This window comes from Chenopodium album, chromosome 22 (assembly GCF_948465745.1).
Source record: "Chenopodium album chromosome 22, dcCheAlbu1.1, whole genome shotgun sequence".
Lineage (NCBI taxonomy): Eukaryota > Viridiplantae > Streptophyta > Magnoliopsida > Caryophyllales > Amaranthaceae > Chenopodium > Chenopodium album.
This window is the reverse complement of record NC_137855.1, coordinates 39,250,321-39,271,817: the sequence shown is the minus strand read 5'-3', so window position 1 is coordinate 39,271,817 and position 21,497 is coordinate 39,250,321. Positions and strand designations below refer to the sequence as shown.

Sequence of the window (21,497 nt, the reverse complement as noted above, 5' to 3'; positions counted from 1 at the left end):
CCAAATCATGTAGATAATGTAATGATTTTTGGATTAGTATAGTATTAAATCTATTAATGCAATTAGACACATATGCACACAAATAGTGAGATGCTAAAAAAAACTTAAATCTAAACACAAGCTCATTCACAGTTTCACGCACGTGCAATATCAATTTTGTGTACCAGTGTAGCATATACTACTCCATAGTATACTACTGTTGTTACGTCTCTTCTCTCCCCCGTTTTCTTTTTATATATTCATTTACTGTTGACTCTTGATTCTAAAAGTGTTGGTAGATATTTTTAAAAAAAAAAAAAAAAAAAAAAAAAAAAAAAAAAAAGTGTATATGGTAAAAGAGGGTGCATAAACAAGTGTAAATATGGGTACGGGAGTAAGATAATTAAAACTGCCAAGGGACTAAGGGAGTATACACTTGAAATTATTTATTAGCCAGCATAAGAGTGAGTCATTTGTAATTTTGTATAAGAAATGTCATATTACAATGACAAGAGAGGACATTTATATATAGATCATAGTATACTGATCATCCTTTTTTTGTTTTTAATATTAAGCAAGGTTTTGAATATTAAGCAAGGTTTTGTAAAACAATTTAAATACGAGTAGTATACATGATTGTTGATTCTAAGCGCAGGGAGTACAAAACTCTTACAAAAATTCCTTGGATCGGTATATAGTATCTTATGGACTAGATCAAACATGTCCTCTCTCGAGTTAGACTTGCATACCTGGTGTTCCCAGTATGTTGTATCCCACAAGAATCAAAACCCTTGCATCTAGACGACAGAGGGAATTTGATTGTATGCATTTAAGGCCTTTTCTTCTCTTTATCAAACATCTGATCATTGAATTATGTGCTACCATAATATGAAAATGTGACTGAAAAGAAAAGATCACTAAAGAAACAACTACTGAACACTGAAGTTAAGTAGCTACTTCCTATATACAACAAAACTGATACTTCAAATGCCAACAATCAAATTACAAAAATTTTTAGTCACGGGCTAAACATCTCTATACCTCAAATTTGGGACGCACCCCATGCAGTGTCAAATAACGCGGCTTCATTGATATACAGACTAGAGCATCTGAAATAGCCTAATTATCGAATGCACAACAAAACAGGTTTTCTTCCCAGTTTTGAGTGTATTTTTTTGCTTTTCACCTGATAATATACTGAATTTCAGCATGTTCTCTCAGCCACTCGAGCACTTTTGCTCCCTCCAGAACCTCTTGAACCTGAACAATTAAATGTGTTAACACATTTCACAGTAAAGCATTACACTTGAAGAAGAAAGGAGTAGGGCAAGAAATAAAATTTTAAGGGCATAGGGTAAACCTGTTCTCTGACACGCTCTTCATTGTACTCTTGCTGATGTTTCTTAAATTCAGCAATGGAGTTTTCAACCTCCTTGACCACTTCATCAGTTGATACCTGCATTCGGTATCATCAGCAAGTGGTATGGTATCTTTCAAAGTTACCTTCGATGCCTTAACAATGAAGTAGGAATTATGAGTTGAGGTAACAAGTGTAGTTGCTTTAGCATAAGATCTGTACCTGCAAATTTTCTCGTTTGAAAATATCTCCTACAGCCAGATTCTGTTTAATTATCTGAATTATGTTTTCTTTCTCTTGTTCAATGTATTCGCTTACAGTCTTCGGATTTGTCAAGGATGCCAACTGCTCATCACTCAGCTTCATTTGTGCCTATGAAATCAAATGGAAACAGACGAAAGAAAACATTAGATAGGAAATTATCATGTTGAAAATTGTAAGGATTCTTATTGGGAGAGAGTGAGCCTCTCGAAAGCTCATGTTAGGAGAGCATCCACCTCTCGAAAGTGGAATTATCGTTCTATTAGTGTAATTCACATTATTATCAATATCATCAGCATTGTTCTTCCCTAATTTCAGCCATAAATAGAGCTGTAATCTTGTCAAAAACCATGCTAATGCCTAGCAGACTTATCATATAAATATGATTCAGGCCAAACAGCCCGATTTCCACTTGTTCCTATTATAAATCACCTTCTAAAGTTCAATTTTTTTTCCTACTCTCCACCCACATATTTGAGGAGTGAGACTAGCTTTGTAGCATACTAGTATGTCAAAGCAAGCAAGCCTCTCAATTTATGGTTTTTCTTTATTGTGATCCTATATACTTGGGCAAGTAGTGCTGTTGGAATTTCCGTATCTCCCTCCCTATTATAAATTGATAATACTTTTCAGGAGTAAATTCCAGTCTTGCTCATACTAGGACCGAGGAAAATAGTAAGTGCTGACCTGAACTTCGAGAAGCTTTGATCCAAACATCTGCCTGCCTTCTTCCTCATACAAGGACTGAGGAATATCAACTTCGACCATCTGTATTTAGAAAAAGATTCAAATTTAGAAGCTGTGACACCCTAATGTAAGATCTACACTATTTTGTTGAGGTATAATCTGAGTTCTTCAATGACCCATTATAGTTGCTATTCTAGAGAAGCGCGCACAGAAGAATTGAAAAGACAGCAATACCTTACGAATCTGGTCTAGGATTGCATTATCTGTTGCTTGTTCCTTGGCTGTTTTCTCCAGCTCTCGGCATCTCTGCAGCAACGCTTCCCTGACCTGCAAAAATGTAGCATAAGTAAGATAATGACATATTAATCTCCTTCCTAAAGCCACCACAAGCTACAGTTATCTTAAACAATTTACCTCCTCCAAAGTTGAACATCCTGACAGAAGCTGTTCAGCAACGGAATCATCAAGCGGTGGCAGCTCTCTGTAAAATAGTTCTTTACAGTCTACCTGGATATGAAGAGTTGAGGTACTTAAATTATTGTTTGTTCATACAAAAAAATTTTTGTCATAAATGAACAGGCAGAACAGCAAATTCTATTCAAGGAAGAAACAACATTCTATCAACTGATTTCCAATGTAAAAAATGCAAAGTTTTACGGAAAATATCATGCATTTTGGAGGCCAGCTTTCCCCATTTTTTGTCTTCACCCCCCCCCCCCCCCCTTTTAATTTTCCTAGGTAACATGAGGTTCTGCTGAATATACAATACTCACTGTGAATTGAGCTTGCACTCCACGAAGATCTTCTTGTTTCCACGATTCAGGAAATATAAGTGGAAAGGATTTTGTTTCACCTTGTCGAATTCCAATTATCGAATCAAGGAAACCAGGAAGAACAGTTTCAGCATCTTCTGTGTCAAAGTTGAAACCTGAGAACATATAAATCAACAGTTAAAGACTTAAGAGTAGATGCACGTTACCCTTGGCAAATTGCCTGATTAGATACTTCAAGTGAGAATCACAAATTTGAAGCATGAAATGTTGAAAGTCTAGCACATGAATGGAGCCCTAACTTGCATTTTCTCACATCACATGTATTTTGAAATTATGATATTGTTCTAAAGTGTTGAACCTGCACCACAAACTCCCTCTCATAGTGCCATTAATTTCTGTTGTATAGAGTGGAGAAACCTTGGAATCATCAAGATAGAAAGAATAACTAGATGAACAATGGATCATATGAAATGACAAGGATATCACTGAAGCCAATGTATAGCAAAGAAAAGGGTGAAAATTCCCCAAAAGTAGCCAGGAAGCTGCATCAAATTCGAAAAAAACCACTTTCTCACAAAATATTGCTCTTAAATTGAGGAGAAACTAGTACTTTATTAAGTAGTATGGGTATACAGACATTTTTCATCGAAATTTGCAGTCCAAATTCTAGATAAGTCGATCAAAGAATCCAAAGATTCCAAAAAATAACTGCGATATTCACGATAATGTACTTTTAATAGAAAGTGATTAAGATCCTAGAAGCAAAACCTTTGCTCTCGGCAGATGGAATCTTTTGAGAACCTTTCCCACCTTCCTCAAGTGTTGCTGCTGATATATCCACTACCACAACATCACCAGCCTGCATACAATCAATGATGACCCAGATATATATCACCTCCAGTATGCAGAAGAAAAATTAAGCAATTAAATAGCATCAGTAAAAGATTACAGGAAAGTACTTTTTAAAGATAGTAGTTTATTTTTTTTCTTTAAAGCTCATATGCTGGAGTTCAAGGTGAGAGAGAGCATCAGACATTTGCACAACTGAAGAAAGAAGAATCAGTAAACCTACTTGAAATCTCTCTCTCAGTCTCGCACTGCATTTCATTGATTGAAAAAAAGGTTTTTGCTTTCTGAATAAAAAGTAAATTGTAAAACCTTGACATCATCCTGAAATGGAGTTACCAAATAGAAGTTGGATCTTGTTTTATATATACAACATTAAATGCCAATTTACACTACTAATGCAACTCGAACACAAGCTATCTTACTTCTTAATATGGGTAGAAATTAAAAAACATATTTTATATTTTTGATTAGAGGGACTATACAATAGAGCACAGACTAGAGTGCTCTAACTGTACATGATGAGTTATGATAACTAGCATCCCATTGATGCTTATGTAAATGAAACTTTGATCAAATTTCTTCCTTGATAGTAAATTGTGATATGCTTGCTTAAAATAAGATAAGTACTTTTCCACTCTCAACATTTACCTGAAGCCCTCTATCAGTGACTATTCTCATTGGACCTAATGTCTTATGGCGACGTTTTAGCTCTCGTTCGCAAGCTACCTCGGCAGTAATATCATTATCTATTTCAACAACAATCTTTAAGTTCTTGTATCCATCTTCAGGATTCCATTTCACTTCAGGCATCACATCTACGACGATATCAAACCTGTATGAATGACACAAAATGACAAAAAATATAAAACAAGATGCAAGCAACAAAAAAAAAAAAAAAACACATGAATTTAATTGTAAGATGGTCAGAAATCCTGAAATGGTACACCACCAAGTGGCCTTACATTTACTTGAAATCAGCTAAGCCCAATAAAGACGCACATCCTTAATTTTCAACCCTCATATATTAGACCAATTTTATATTCAAATGAATGAAGCCATGATGCGAGTGCAATGAGTAGGTTATAGCTTCATCTTCCCAATTTGCGTATTATGCGTCTAAGTTGTCTGAAGTGCATGATACATATTTTTTCAAATAGTTGCCAGAATACAACATATTATATTTCACATAATATAAATCACTTACTTCAAAGAATTTGATGAGGCATACATCTTCTCCAACTCTGCAAAGGAAGTAATGATTCTAACGGAATCTTGTAAAGCTATTTCATTTACCTATATCAGATGACCAACAACAAAAAAAGGTAAGAAAACTAATCTGTAATCTCATCAAAGCAATTTTTTTCATAATGAGGCTAAACTATGAATGCAGAATGGTGTACTCATCAAGCAAAAAATTTGGTGTATAAAGGCATTCCACATTAATAAGAAAATTCTATTGCAATATATTCAAAAGGAAATGGATTATACCGATGACAAGGCGTGAGGAAGGGTTCTTTTGAGTATAGACTCAATAGTAGCCCTGTCAACATTTCGCTTCCCAGCATAACTAAGAAGAATACTGTCTGGAACTTGCTTTCCAGGTCGAAATCCAGGAACCTAAGAAAATAAAATCATAACTTGTATGAATATGAGTAATCATAAGATATATATATATATATATATATATATATATATATATATATATATATATATATATATATATATATATACATGAACTAAGTTACAAGAATTCCGGAAGGAAAGTGAGTGCAACCAACTCAACCAATCATTAAGGCAATACCATACCATTACTCCAATGCCTCTACATGAATCCTGCCTAGAGATGGATAAGGCAATCCAGTATATGGAGTTTTGATTACCAAAGAAGTCAACACTCCTTGTACTATAACTGTAAAGAGATTGTTTGGGAAATTCCGTGGATGCATTATATGCTTAGTAATTTACATCAAGCAAGCAGAAGCAGAATGGTTCATTGAGACATCTGAGTTAGTCAATTGTGACCCAAAGTCGAAAAAAAAATCCCAAGCAAACTGGTTCCAACTTCTACTGAGTCGTACTATACATAAGAATTCAACAACATCATGGATTAAAGGAGAACTTCATCCAAAAACATAAATATATGGACAAAAGCCCTTAGTAAACTAAACCACAGCACAATCTTCTGGCTCAGATAAAATTATAAAAGGGAACGATATCCAAACACATATCAGCACATCAAGCTTCAATGTGAATATAGGTCCTCAGAAAGGCATAATATTTCCTCCATCCCGTTTTAATAGGCCACATTTAGTTAAATGTCATTTTTAAAGGATTCATTAAAAGTACCATAGTTACCTCGTTTTTTTAAATGAATCTTATGATGATAACTGATAAGGGCCAAATCCTTAGATATTTGGAAGTAATATGGGAAAATTCATGATAAATAAGAATCAGTTATGAAGTGGCCTATCATTCTGGGATTCCAACATAGAAATATGATCTATAAAAATGGGATGGGGTATTTAATTCAATCAGTAAACAAATTAGGTATATGTCATATTGTCATGCATATATACTAAATTTAATACAGGAGCTATTATTTACAAAAAAAAACTTTCTAATAGGAATGAAAAGTGTGGAGATGAGCACCTTAGCCTGCTTAGAAAGCTCTCGCATTACTTTTTCATAGCAATCTTCACATACTTCTGATGGAACATTCACAGTCAACTTGACCTGATATGAGAAAACACATCAAATTTAGAGGGAAAAGAGGAAAATCAATTGACAATGATTTTTTTTAACTCACAAGACAAAATTCATATTATATATATATATATATATATATATATATATATATATATATATATATATATATATATATATATATATATATATATATATATATATATATATATATATATATATATATATATATATATACTTAGAGAAAAATTGAAATCACAGACATTTCAATCACAAATAGGGAAAACAAAGACAACCCATTTATATTTTCCAATAAAAATAAACTAATTGAGCAACACCCACATGATAATTCATCACTAAGAGAAAAACCCATTTGGACTTTTAGTAAAAATTCAAGAAATCAACCAATACCCAATTGAGAAATCATCAAATTATGCTCAATAGAGCAAAAAAGATAACAAATTTAAAAACAAAATAGTTGAACAATTACTCTAGAATTGGGTTCCTGAATCTCTGTGATGTCAAGATCAGCAGGAAGCTTATCTTCCTTTTCGGCATTCGCGGTCGAAGACGTAGCAGAGGATGAAGCTGATAAATGGGTTGGAGTTTTGGAAAATTGGTGTTGCAGGGCAGAGAATTGGCGGGAAGAAGGAGAAAAATGGAGGAATTTGTAAAGGGTGTTGTTGGATTTGGTTAAGTGAAGAGGGTGGAAATTATTGGTGGGTAAGAATGAGAAAGAAGAAGAACGAGTATGGAATGAAAGATTCATGGAAATTGCTGAGCTCCAAAGTTCTAAAGACATGGCTGTGCTATACTGCTTTTTCAGTGGAGTGAAGAAGAGAGGGAGGAAGTTGTTTGATTGAATGGATAAATGTGATCTTTTAATGTATGACTTGTGAATTGTGAATTGTGAATTGTGAATTGTGAATTTGTGATGAGATATTTGGTTTTTTTTTTACTATTTCATTTTTTCTCTCCCTCTTTTTACGAGTAGTATTTTTAATTAATCTCACAAACTAGTTTAGCAAACAAGTTCATCACCTCGTAAAAAAAAAAAAAAAAAAACAAGTTCATCACAATTATGGGTGTCCCATCTTACTACAAGATGGGCAGTAATCGTATTTCCTGCTCTACGTACATGAGAAAACTTAAGGACATGAAAAGATCTACTAAGCCGATCCATATCATCATAAATCAAACAAATAGGAGAGCTTCCATAATTTACTTGTCGCACCATATAACCTCATTCACTGAATCACTTTAATCCAACTTGGTTGATTGCCAAGTTTATTACAATATCAACTTGACTTTAATTAGTCATTTGTGTTTGTAATAATTCATGTAGGTTCTTTATTTATTTTTATTTTTTTTTTGATATTTGAAAAGACTTATGACTCTATGAGCATCATGTCATCACAATATTGCTAAGTATATTTGGAGATTTAGAGTAAAGGTGTTATTTTGCAATTGAATTAGATACTATTTAAGTAAGCTGATAAAACTTATCCTATATTGGCGAATGATTTTCTTTACCCTCTCTTCATCATCCTAAGTCTCCATTTATATTCCCAAATCTCTCTTCCCTCTTAACCGAGATAATGTAAATGTTACAACCTTTATGTCATATTGTCACTTAACATGTAGGCAATGAGTATTACAATAGGATTTTCTTGTAAGGAAAAAAAAACTTTATTAAACCAACACTTTTCACAAGTTAGCCAGCCCAACTATATAAGTTAGTGCTTGAGAGTTTAGAGGAAGTAAGGGAACATCTCTACTCCTAAACAAATGTAGATGAATGGAGTCCTTCACCATCTCCACTAAATGATCTTGGTTAGTGTATAGCAATTCACATATGAGTACTACTTAAGCATAACAATACATCATTAAAAAAAAAAAAAATTAAAAAAAGTCTTATGTGTGCTCAAGGACACATGTTAAGCTACAAAATAAAATAAAAATAAAAAGTTTTGCTACCAAATTACTCCATAACTAAAAACCCTACAAATATAAAGAAAAAATACATGTTGATATATTTGATTAACAAAAGAAACATATCAAGAGGTATTTTGGACAATTTTTCCACTTTAAGGGGGGAATATTGTACTTTTGACATGACTGACATGGATACAATGCCCTGTCATGAAACTCACTTAATGTTTACCTACCAAAAGAGTTAGCATAATAAACGTCTGTTTTCTCCATTGAAGACTTGAAGTACTCCTTCTTCCTTCCTCTTCCTCACAACTCTTTCCTAATTTCCACCATTTTCAACTGCATATTCGGAAATCAAATAAAGAAAACTGCTTCAATGGAGAAGATGTTACCTCTACCCTTTTGGGGTTGACCATGCCCTTAATTTAACACTTTATTCATATGGTTTTAGTTTAATTTGGCGGCGAAGCCGCCGATAATGGTGATGTCTCCGATGGGTCATGGGTGGAATTGAGATGGTCTTTGCGAAGGTTCAACTGGTGGTTCTATGGCTGCCATTGATGAATGAAGGAAGGAAAATTTTTGATGGAGTTATTTCATTGCTGGCTCAGTTAAATGCCACGCAACAATAATTGACAACATATTCATGAGTTGGCAATTAATATTGTTTGACTTATTTACAAAAGAACCATTTGATAAACGAAAAGCGTTTATCAAATATATTAATTGGGGCGGCCTCAAATATAAAGCAAATATGAGAATAGTGAAGCCTAAAAGGAAATTTATTCACCGTCTCACTTTTAAATTAAATTAAATACTCTGAAAGATTATGAAATTATTCAGTTTAAATAATTATATTAATATAGAATCTTTTGTATTAATACAGATGCCTACAGATCACACATTATTAAAAAATATCTCTCTCAAAAGTATATAATTGATTATGAGATCAAATTTCATCCCTAATCCGTCTTCTCTAAAGACTGAAACCTTGTCCTACAAAGCTACAAGTACTACATAATTACTCCTCAACAACACAATAGCAAACCTCTTAAATACAGTAAACCATTTCAAGACACAAAACCCTCCATTTGAACCTGAAGAAGAGCAAAGATAAAAACAACAGTGAAACCAGTAAAAAAAACACACAACAACAACAATGGAGGGACCCTCCACAAACACAAACACACACTCTCACACTCACTTTCACTCTAACTCGCGCCCTGTTAGAGCTTCCCGCTTCTTATACGGCAACTCTTCTTCTTCCTCCGCTTCTCCGGCCACCTTTCGTGGGCCCGTTCGAAGGTGGGAGAAGAAGTGGGTCCACGTGTCATCATCTCAATCCTCCACTTCTTCTAAACCTCGTAAACTATTCCTATCCAACGGTCTCAAACCATCTGATGCTCCTCTTCTTCTCTGTAAATGGACCCCACTTTCTCGCCCTCCCTCCGCCGCCGCAGAAACCGCCGATGGGAATTCGAATTCCGATCAAATTTGTCGTCGGAGGTTTCGGTATACTCCGGTGAGTCCCTTAATTGTTTTAAGATTTTTTTCAAAATGAAGGTTTTAGATTTTGGAGAAGGATGAAATTAGGGTTTTTGGGTGGTTGAATGATTTCGATTATATTGAATGCTTTGCTAGAAAAGGAAATAAATTAGATTTTTATGTACCCTTTATTCTTAATTTTTCTGGGTTTTCAAAAATTATAAATTCCCCCCTTTTTTTAGAGAATAAAGTAAAGCTTGGATTTTTGGATGAAGTTATTGTTAAATGTTAAAAAGATGAACACTTTCATTGATGTTGGTTGCTTTTACTTATAAGATGAACACTTTCATTGATCATTTTTTTGTCATTTTGTGATTGACTATGAATTTCAGCTTGCATGATCGTGATTTTGTTTAGACCCTTCTTGATGATGGGTTTTATCCGATTAAATGACCTTAATCTTTGTTAACGTGCTTACTTTAGTAATATAATATGTGTATGCTTACTGCTTATTAGTAATTAATTTTTGAATGTGAATAACTTATTAATTTGGGGAAGTTTTGAATAATAGAGAACTATTGACAGGTTGATTATCGAAATTCTTGGTGTTTTGTGTTGTGGGATTTATTATGATGCCTTTTCTTTTTCGTTTAGAGCATGTTTGGTATAGTGTTTTTAAGGGGTGGAAATGGAATCAATTAATCATTATCATTACAAGTGTTTTGGTATGAGAATTAGGGTAAACACACTTCATTTCTTGAAGATAATCTTTACCTCCAATTTGTTACCCCCCTACCATCCCTATGATAACAAAGTTGTTTCCGGGTTTCCTATCCTTAGGTATACTAAACATATCATAATGGTAACACTTAACATTACCCTCTCCTCTTCGTATGTGTTTCCTTTCAATTTCCTTTCCTATATTCATGCCAAACATGTCATCTTTAACATGGAACAAGTTGATATATCTTGGTTTTTACTGGTTTAATTCAGTTTAATTCCAATGTTCAATTGACTAAAAGAACTTTTGAGTTTCTATATGCTGTAATAATGTAATGTATGTGCTTCCATAAATCTATTAAGGAATTTTAGAGTGCTATGTGTGATAAGTAGGCTGCTATGCCCATTGACGATTATGAATTTTCCCTTGGTAATTTTGAATGGAAGTAGAGCCTGTTATCAGCTGCTATATATGATTCCAAAATTTTCTTACATCTAGATCAAGTGAATTCATCTTTTAATATCTTAGGGCCTGTTCTGATTTACTGAGCCGAGCCGATCCGATCCGAGCTGACCCGACCCTTAGTTCTGTAACTTTTATGTTTATTGTATGCTATAAAATCTATTTTTATTTATTTTTACTTTTAGTTCAAGCTGACTGTCCACAACTTCCTTAGTACTTTGTAATAGGTAGTGCTAGCCACTTTCTTGTCTGTTGTATTTGTGATTTAGCATAATCGCTGGGTTTTAGAATGCGTGTTATGTGTTACATAAATCATGTCTTTCAATTGCAGATTACTGTCTTTGAGGAGAAGAAGAAGAAGCTGACTGCAAAAGGAGTTGCCGATGAAGCTAAATCAGGAGAAACTGACCAGTATGCAGAAAAGGCAGTAATAGATATATATGGGTTGCTGGATATCAACACTGACCTCATGGGAGTACGTCAGGTAATAAGTTAGTGCTAGAGTTGTTTTAACTAGTACTATTATTTTGATGGTCTACAGGAAGGGAAACCATGAAGAGAATTGAAGTAGACAGATATGATCCGAGGTCCTAGACAGCCTTAGCTTAGCTAGTTGTGAGGTATTAGTGTCCATAGATCAAGCTGAACCCATCTAGTATCCTTCACAATTTTTCTTATCTTTCTTTTTGTCTTCGTTTAATATATACCAAAAAGAACTTTTTGCTTCCGCAAACAGGCTTTGCCATTTTTATCATGGTCTGAAAAGTGAAAGTGTGTGCTTTTTTTTTCTTTTTTTTTTTTTTTTTTAATGTCTGGTGGGCGCATGTATGGAGCTTATCTCCCTTCCATCTCACAAGTACCCACTAGAGGTCTAAACTCTAAAGCCTTGTTATCCATTATGTAACTCTATGATGGTAAGAGGAAAAAAAAAAGAAGAAAGGTGCAGGGATGAAATGGTATGCTGTATACAGTCCATGGCTGATATGGAGGTCGATATTTTTGCATGAATAAAATTTTGTAGCGATCAATATTCAATCCTTGCTAATTTGTTTGCAGGGAACCAGTGACTGTGATCTAATTTATACAAGGAGAAGCCACTTGAATCTTGGTCTGCACCTGGAGAACAAAAATACTCAATCAGGTCTGCAAAAAAGAGGATTATGGGCTATAAATTGAAAGATTTCGCCTGTAGATAGTACAGAAATAATGGCTTTGGCGTTGTGGATCTTGTAGATTGATGCCATTCACTGGCTGTGGTTAACCAGGTAGTAGTATTTTGTTAAAAGGCTTTGTAAGTATGACATCCTATGCCCTTGTCAAGGATGGTAAATCCTGGTGCAACTCTACGTTGCTTTAGATGTAATGTAATAACAAATTCCTTGTAGTACGAATGTGTTGACAAGTTAATTCTCAGTGTTCATATATTGGGCAGAATTACATCCTTCAGCCCTTTACTCATCCTCTATTGTCCTACGCTTTAAAAAATAAGCAAGGGTCATATTCAGGGTCTCAGGGATGAGATACATTTAATTGCAGACAGCAAAAATGAAGACAGATAAACAGACTTTGCATTGCTGAAGTAATTGTATCAGCAACCTGAGTTTTTGTGGGGGAGAAAGATGAACCTATTCAACTTTGAAGAGCCTTCTCTCGTACTCACAGGGACTTGAAAAGTTAATCTAAGAGAATATAACATATTTCGTTAATAGATAGTCAAATATGTGGTGTATATAGGAGTTTATTTTCCTAGGAAATAGGCATATGGGGTTGTGTTTGGTTGGAGAAAAATGAGAAAAGCATAATAATTAGAAATTCTAAGGGAAATGCAAATTCCCGCAAGACATGAGAAATTTCTCACCAAGCCCCCCGGTGATTGGAATTTCCTAGGAAAGTGCCAACCAAATAAGTTAGTTCAATTCCTAGGAAATTGATATAAGGGTAAAAATTTCGTATGAAATAAAAATTTTAAAATTCCCACGAGAAGTTACTTCTCATTTGAATCAAAAGATACTTAAGTCATAATTTTTTTTTTTTAAAGTTTTTTAAAAATGTTAAAGTTGCTTACAATTTTATATATGTAAACTTTTTTGACACTTTGTAGTGTCCAATAAAATACTAAATTAAATATACAACCAAATATTTAAAATAACATAAGAGTAAAATTGAATTGCATTTTTCCATGCTGGCATTGGACTTCTGGTCTGACTTGGTGTCAATCTGTGTTTCATGGGTGAGAATATGAGATGTTCTACTGTTTTAGACAATGTTTTTTCAATCTTATTTTCAATTTACTTTAGCTCTGTTCCAATTGGTTCAATCAATTTCCCCCCCTATCAGTTCATTCAGCTCAGTTTAGTTCATATTCATTCAATCCAAAAGAACATGGCTAAAAGATTGTTTTTTTTTTATACCCATGTAAAGTACAACTACAGTTACCAATTTCAGTTGACCTTAATTAGGTTGCGAATTTGCTTATAATTACCCGTGACCACTTTATAAATACAAAGTAGAGCTAAAATGTTGCTTTGAAGCTCATTTATGTTGTAATTGGAACAAATTTCAAGGGGAGGAGACAAAAAATAGTACCATGGAGGCAACTATGCTAACCTAGTGTCCAAAAAGTGTTGTAATATTTAGACAATTGCAATATTTGACAAAATTCTCAAGTATAATGAACGGGCTCGCTCGGATGAGATGTCTTGAGCTTCAAGAACTGGCATCATTATTTTCTACAGCAATGGTAACACCAACTTCAGCTGGTCGGATGATCCTGTCGTTAAGCGTGTAGCCCACCTGCATATGCCGAAATTAATTTACTTCACAGATAATTAAGACCACTTTTTATATCAATAGGACCTCACTTCAAGCCATCTAATTGAGAACTTGATGACATATAACTATTTCAGTATATTCAGAAGAAAGTTCTATAGTCTAAATGTTTCTTATTTTGAAGACAAGTAAAAAAGTTGATCCCCTATGCCAAATCCATAAAGTAGAAGGCCACTAGAGGCACTGAAACTAAGAAAGAATAGCAAGCCATTTCAAGGTGAGAAGACATAACAAAGGTTAGCAGAGAAACCATACAACACCATTCATCAATGTTTTTAATAGGGATACATAGAATTCAGATAGCACAAGCCTTATGATCAAATACTCTTTTCTGTTTAGTGTGAAACTTCTGTGTTTTATTTATGCAGGGATCTTCCCTAAAGGATAGTAAAAAACAATAATACAAAAAAAAAAAAAAATAAGATCCAAAAACATATCAACAACACCTTGACCTCAAAACTAATTCAGCTTCACAATCAGATAATTTCTCATACCACAACATGCCTTTAAGGCCCATAATCAACAAGTTTCATAAGACAACCACAGGCTAACACATGCAAAAACCCTCAAAATATCTACATCCCAGAAGAGTAAACACATAAAAGTCACATATAGAAGATAATTGCACGCAAGATAAACATACATGAGTAAAAAGACTAGATGAGCTAAGCTTATTACTTTTTAAGAACCAAGAAATTACATCACATCAACTAACGTTCTTACATTATATCTAGATCAGAGCACTGGAAAATACCTTGAGGACAACAGCAACAGTACCAGGAGGCTTAGAATTGTCAGGAACTTGAAACACAGCATTATGCCTGTTAGGATCAAATTGCTCATCGATAGATTCATATTTCTCAACACCAGCTTTTCTGAATACCTGAAAGAATAATGGTCTCTAAGCAAGAATATAATATGTGCAAGTGAAGTGGACGCCTAAATTAATCAAAATCATAATCATCTGATCTAGATCAGATTAACTAAAACTTTACGTGGCAAATGGATAAACATGATACCGGTAAATTCTACTACCTCCGTTAAATATTAGTTGCAACTTTAGAATATTTTATATCTCACAAATAATACTCCAAAGTTGCAACTAATATTTAACCGAGGTAGTACAAAGTCAGCAATATAAAAATTACAAGTACACTGTTAATTCGAACTAAGATGATGGGGAGGAGAGGGGTAGAAATCATGTAATAAAATTCAAATTACTAGGAGGTGACTACAATAAACTAAGTGTATGTTGGAAATATTACCTCTGTAAGCTGCTTTTCAGTCATTTCTACACCTTCCAGCAGGGTTTTCAAAAGTGGCATTGCTCCAACAGTATCCTGAGAGACATCAATTTTATTGGCACTCTCTCTGGTTACAGAAGCTGCTCTGCCAAGGTTGTCAGCAACATCCAGTAGATTCTTTGCAAAACTCTGCAGTATGAACACACAATGTGCCACAAAGTATTTCAGAAGTGCTACTAACGGAAATGAAATAGGGACCAGCATCCAAATCATAGACACAAACCTGCACGGCAAATTTCTTTGAGTTCTCTGCATCACGCCGTGTTCTTTCCATGATATTCTCTAATTCGGCATAACTACGAAGAAACTTGTCTTTAAATTCAGCAAACTCTTTTTGTTTGTTCCCTAAGGTTTCCTCCTTCTCCAGCACAAGTTTTACCAGATCTTCTTTGGAAAGGTCATCCATGTTTTCCTCGGAATCTGAATCAGAAAAGGCAGTTCTTTTAGTGCCTCAACTCTGTCTTTTGACAGACTGAGACGTAGGTTGTGTATCTGAAGTAGTTACTGTTTCTTGACTTTGTACAGAAGTCTCACTGTCTGCATTAATTCCCTCACCTGATTGCTTTGCACCATCAGCACCACCATTATCTCCTTTTTTCTCAGCGGGTGTCCCCTGCTCTTGTTCAGTAGATGCAAAGGTTGACATTCCACGATGAGGGAAAGCAACAATACTACATAGTCCATTATGCAAAGGAGATGCCTAACAAAAACATACAAAATAGCTTTATTTCGTAATTAAAACTTATATAAAGAACCAAAGATAGATTAGCATGCATTTCAAAGAACAAAGTAAACATGCAAAATTCACCATCAATGTGCATTTAGAGAGGTCCATATCAAACATAAAGGCTTAAACTTCACATGTACAACTCCCTGAATCAGATAGCAGTAGCACTACGATCATAAATTTACATCTAAAATCCAATTTTCATCAAGGCAGGAAACATCATAAGAACACAATCTGCAAGTATACACTCTACAAGCCACCACAGATTTTAATGATAATTTAGAAAAACCTCTTTCAAGAGACTCTAAAAACGTAAAAGCTCTCAAGTTAAATACAGTAGTAGGATGTATTGCAACTGAAGTAATATACATGATTTTGAAACATGAAAGGCTGGGACACAGGTAGTAGTCACATCTCCACAAAAAATCCCCCAAAAATGCAATGCAATCTACAGTTATATTATAGATGTATGAATGGTGATGTAAGGCGTCAACAGGGTAAGATATTTCAAGAGAAATAACAACTTCCACTCTAGAAGGAAACGTCTGACGCTGAATATATGAAACTGTTTGTTGACAGATAACAAGGGAGTATAAAATACTTTGGCAAATAACTGAAGACAACTTTAAGCGGCAAATCTAAATTCACTCTCATCAAACATGTAATAACTCGTGTGTAAGTTTTCAATCCTACGAAGTCTAGCAGATATCCAGCTGTCAACCCCATGAAAAATCCAAAACAAAGGCACCTATCTTCTGGAATACACTGAATGCCGTAAAAGACATAAAGGCAGGGAAGAGAACAAAGGTCATTCTGATCCCTATATGATATGCTTATCATAAAGCGTACAAACTTACATTGAAGAACAAACAGTAAAGCAGATGGCAACTGAGAATGTAGAGTGTTAAAAACTAATCTATAAAATTAAAACCAAATTTGGCCATAAAAGAAATACCGCAGCAACCCAACTGGATTCACTGCCTTCTGGGGAATATTTTCCCTCGATAAATATACTAATGGATGATCTTCAAAATAGTTATCTAGGCACCCAATAAGCAAAAAAATTTTCAATTTCCCTATAAGCATTGTATCGTTATGACCTTAATGTATAACTACGTTTTTCCCTTGCAAGTAAGACTCCCAAATCCATGATAATAGTATCCAAATTTTATCAAAGAATCATCACCTCAGCAACTCCACTAGATTATTCACTATAAGTCTATAAGGCAGCAATAAAGGCTGAACATCAACGAGAAGGAAAAATAATTTGTCAATAAAAATAAATTATCGGATCCCAAAATTCCAGGTCACTAAAGCAGTTATGGCCATTTGGTAAAAAGGGGGAAAAAGTAATGGTAAAGGTTAACATGCTATTGCAAGAGAAGTTCCATGCCATCATTTGTGGTGATGCAACTCGGCCCCCAACAAGTTTTTATTGATAATTTGCCACCACCATTCAATAACCCTTCTAAAGTAGTAATGGGTGGTGGTGGAATATAAGTATCCAAATAAAACATGAGGGTAAAGTTTACTATGGGCAATGTCACTAAACTCCCCTTGCTAAATGCACAAATATCCATCATATTACAGCCTACAATACAGGCCACAGATTAATATGCATCTTTGTTTGACAACCTACTAGCCTCAGAACTCAACAAGAGCAAGATAAAGAGCTGGAGTTCAATTCTCGACACTTACCCTTTTATTTCAACTTTCCTAGTGCACTAAGAATTACTCCCTTCATCCCACTTTAATAGGCCACATTTTCATTTTGGGATGTCCCAAATTGTTAGGTCGCATATCTTATAGTTAAATTATGAAAATTTTCATATAAAGTAGTTCTCTTACTTTATTTAAGACTTGATCCATAATACTCTTAAGTTGCTTGTTCTCAACAATTGTATATATTATCAAAAACATTTATGACATATCAAAAGAATAACATGACCTGTAATCAAATACAGCCTATTAAAGAGGGATGGCTGGAGTATTAGTTAACGATTAGCTATTAAGAGATTTTCTAATCAATTAGCATATCCTAAACAATACAATATGAGGCCGAACTTCACAAAAATTTGCTCCAAATTGACATATAACAAATAAAGCCTTGAGCTTCCATAGCAAAACCCAACAATATAGAGCAACAAAAATGGAACTACAACGCCAAAATGAAACAAATATAGAGGTCAGAATATCATAATATATCAATTCTAAAATTTCAAAATTGAAACTTTAAGACAATAATCAATCTTTTAGAATATCATTACATTTCATTTCGAACCAATTTGGAACACAAATATCATAAATTAGCTAATTTTTTTTTTTAAAATCAACAAAAATAATCTGAAATTCAGATCATGTAGGCTAAATCCTTAAACCCTAGCAAAACCCTGCTAAACAAAATAAACCCCAATAATAGTTTAAACAATTAACAAAAAAAAGACAAAAATTCATCAAAAATAACGGTCAATTACCTTGCTAGAAACGTCGGAAAGAGAATGAAATCGATTGCATAGGACAGAAAAAGGGGAATTGTGTTGATGGAGAGGAGGAGGAGAGAGAAAGTAGGCCCGACATTGGGAAAGCGTAGTTCTCGACGCTCTTCCCAAAACCCTAGTTAGCGACATTTTCGGCGCTTTGTGATGCAGAAACTTAGAGAGAGAAAGTAGAGAGAGAAAAAAATGGAGGTTGAATGGTTGATGAATTGAGGGAGAAGGGAGAAATTGTCGGAAGGTTAAAGAAGGTTCTTGGAGAAGAAGCTAAAGAGGTGTACGAACTACGAAACGACGTCGGAATGGGGTAAAGTTGCGTAATACTCGTCGTTCGGGAGTTGGTTGGCAATATTTTGATTTGGATACGTGGGAGTTGTGACTTTGAGGGTTTTTGGAAGGGTTTTAGAAGGTTTGACAAATGGATTAAGAATATGAACATGAATATGAATGAAGCAAATCTGAAAATACAAGTGAAACATTTTTAACGAGTAAATTTGTCATTGCAATCAATAAGTGGAATTAATGTTGTAGTTTTGCCTAAGACATCAATAAATTTAAGTACAAACAGAAGAGTTTCAATGAAAAAATGAAAGAACTTCAATAGAGAAATCAACAGTTTAATGCAGAAATCGAAATTGATTAGGTGATTCGATGGAGAAAAACGGCACTCCTATCCCTTTGAGCTAAACCATGCCATTCATTTCTCAATTCTTTGTCGGTTTTTGTTCGTTGTTGAAAATAAATGTGGTGAAAATGGTGGTTTACGAGTAAATTCGATGGAGGAGGAGGAAAGCACAATTACGGGATGAAGGGGAAGAAGAAGAAGGAGACGAAGAAGATCGAGCAAGAAGAAAAAGGAAACAACAAAAGAAAAATTAGTTCAACAATCCCTATCCCTACCTTTTAAAAAGTTTGAGTTAACTCTTATGAATAGTGTGTTTACATTTATCCCTACCTTATAAAAAGTAGAAGATTGCGCTTATGAATAGTGCATGGACCTATATGCCCTTCAAAATGTTTATTTATGTTCTTACCCTCATATGTTATTTCTTACATTTATGTCCTATTTCTTACATTTATGTCCTTCCACATGTACAAATGTAATAATGAGTGTTGAGCTTTCTATCTCCTTACATTTATGCACTTTTTATTTATTTATTTATGCTATAGGTAAAATTTAAAGTTCATCTCTTATGATTGAAATAAAAAAGATGACTCTACAAGATAGATGAGCTTGAAAAATCTTTCTAATTAATTAATTAAATTAATTAAAAGGTTAATGAAATCATGAAATTTAAAATTTTGATATTTAATGGAGGTTATAGTTTAATTGCATGACAACTTTACCAACCGCACAAGCAAAAAGTTATTTCTTTTTTTGTGATCGAAGGTCAAAATTAACGACATACACATAATTGTATATAAATGACATTGAGACCAATGATTTGATGATTTTGTCGAAGTAGATGTACTAAGAAGAAAGGGAACCTAACTAACTACGATGAAAAGGGAAAAAAGCAAGAACGAAGTCAAGGGAATTATCAAGGGTTTAAGGCTATAATTGGGACTGCATAAAACTTTTTCTACTGCATAACCAAATTCACGTTTTTGGAAGAAAGTTGCAAATGCAAGCTGATACTATATTTTCCCTGATTGCCTAAATGTTAATGTTTATGTGAGTTGGGTGTAACTGTTTCTCTTTTTTTAGTTTCATATAGGTAATCCTATATAATTTATGTAGAGTAATTACTAGGTTGGGTGAGAGTATATACTTGCAAATAGTAAATGCTCCGAAAAACTTTTCCATTATTATATGCATATGCAATGTTAAATTACTTCTATTTGTATGTAATATGTGCTCTATGATTTTTTAATTATATTTAATCTATTCTTAATTAAGTTTGTAGATGTTTTTGCATTATTGCATTGTTGAATAACTGTATACTTCCTCTGTTCTTTTTTACTTGACATGTTTCTTTTATCACGCTTGCCAATACAAAACTTTAACGATCAATAACTTGAATTCCCCATAAGTAAAAATTATAAAAATTATATATTATGATAGTATTTTTTAAGACGAATTCAAAAAGATCCCACATGAATATGTTTTTTCTTATATATTATTCACAAAAGACGGTCAAAGGAGGGGTGATGAATAGTGTAAAAGTCAAAGCGGGTCAAGTAAAAAAGAACGGAGGAAGTAAATGTTTTTTAAGGAAAAGTTGTAAACAAGTGGAAAAGTTCTGCCGGAAAAACAAAAAGTTTAAACACAATCCAATATACTCATTCCATTAATTTATCAAATTATTTTCTCTAAAACTCCAATGTCGTGGAGAGTTTAAACACAACCTAATATAAACATTAAGAAAGGACAAGCCACTCCGCGCGCGTCAGCTGCCCTAGTACCCATAAAAATATTTGTTCATATAATTTTCCTCATTTAAATTACCAACAAATAGAGTTATGGCATAAGGCTAAATCGAAAAAACTTCTCAAATATGGCAACCCTATTGCATTTATACCCCTAGTATATTGAATATTGAAATAATTCTTTTTTTAGGGCCCAATTTATAAGGTTAGAACAGGGCCTCCAAAATGATTAAGACGGCCCTACGAAGTTAAAATGGTCCAAGCACAACCACATTCCCATCGTGTTAGCCATGTTATGCCCTACTTCCCCAAACATAATTTTAGTTATTTTGTTATTATTTGTGTATGCACTCATGCCTATTATGCTGAGTCATTTGATTAATTTTCCATCAAAAACACACCTAGCCACACCCATGACTCGACTAATGTGGATCTCATGATCGACACACATAGTAACATGTCGTGTCATGTTATTTTTTTCGTGTAGATTATGCCATGTTTTTTCAACAAAAAAAATACAAGTAGACACGACCAATATTCCACACACATTATCAAATTATCTA

At 33.9% G+C, this 21,497-nt stretch overlaps 3 protein-coding genes across 4 annotated transcripts; 1 reads left to right on the top strand and 2 right to left on the bottom strand.

The window, feature by feature from the left end:
* Positions 1–876: 876 nt before the first annotated feature.
* On the bottom strand, positions 877–7,500 carry LOC145604578 (trigger factor-like protein TIG, Chloroplastic). The gene is made up of 13 exons (XM_081660465.1): positions 7,100–7,500; positions 6,556–6,639; positions 5,395–5,523; positions 5,111–5,199; positions 4,555–4,738; positions 3,826–3,916; positions 3,058–3,212; positions 2,699–2,791; positions 2,519–2,611; positions 2,285–2,365; positions 1,559–1,708; positions 1,340–1,435; positions 877–1,239 (listed from the first exon to the last, which is right to left on the bottom strand). The coding sequence occupies exons 1-13, from the start codon at positions 7,409–7,411 to the stop codon at positions 1,162–1,164; spliced, it is 1,635 nt and encodes a 544-aa protein (XP_081516591.1). The 5' UTR covers positions 7,412–7,500; the 3' UTR covers positions 877–1,161.
* A 2,149-nt stretch (positions 7,501–9,649) lies between these two features.
* On the top strand, positions 9,650–12,675 carry LOC145606077 (uncharacterized). The gene is made up of 3 exons (XM_081662136.1): positions 9,650–10,066; positions 11,544–11,696; positions 12,269–12,675. The coding sequence occupies exons 1-3, from the start codon at positions 9,704–9,706 to the stop codon at positions 12,386–12,388; spliced, it is 636 nt and encodes a 211-aa protein (XP_081518262.1). The 5' UTR covers positions 9,650–9,703; the 3' UTR covers positions 12,389–12,675.
* A 982-nt stretch (positions 12,676–13,657) lies between these two features.
* LOC145605504 (grpE protein homolog 1, mitochondrial-like) lies at positions 13,658–18,786 on the bottom strand. Of its 2 annotated transcripts, none has more exons than XM_081661565.1 (6): positions 18,547–18,786; positions 15,853–16,045; positions 15,569–15,768; positions 15,307–15,474; positions 14,796–14,924; positions 13,658–14,005 (listed from the first exon to the last, which is right to left on the bottom strand). In XM_081661565.1, exons 1-6 carry the CDS (start codon positions 18,697–18,699, stop codon positions 13,919–13,921), a joined length of 930 nt encoding a protein of 309 aa, XP_081517691.1. In that variant the 5' UTR covers positions 18,700–18,786; the 3' UTR covers positions 13,658–13,918. The 2 variants fall into 2 exon arrangements, with proteins under 2 accessions (XP_081517691.1, XP_081517692.1); XM_081661566.1 differs by having other exon boundaries at positions 15,569–15,765; positions 15,901–16,045.
* Between the last annotated feature and the right edge of the window lie 2,711 nt (positions 18,787–21,497).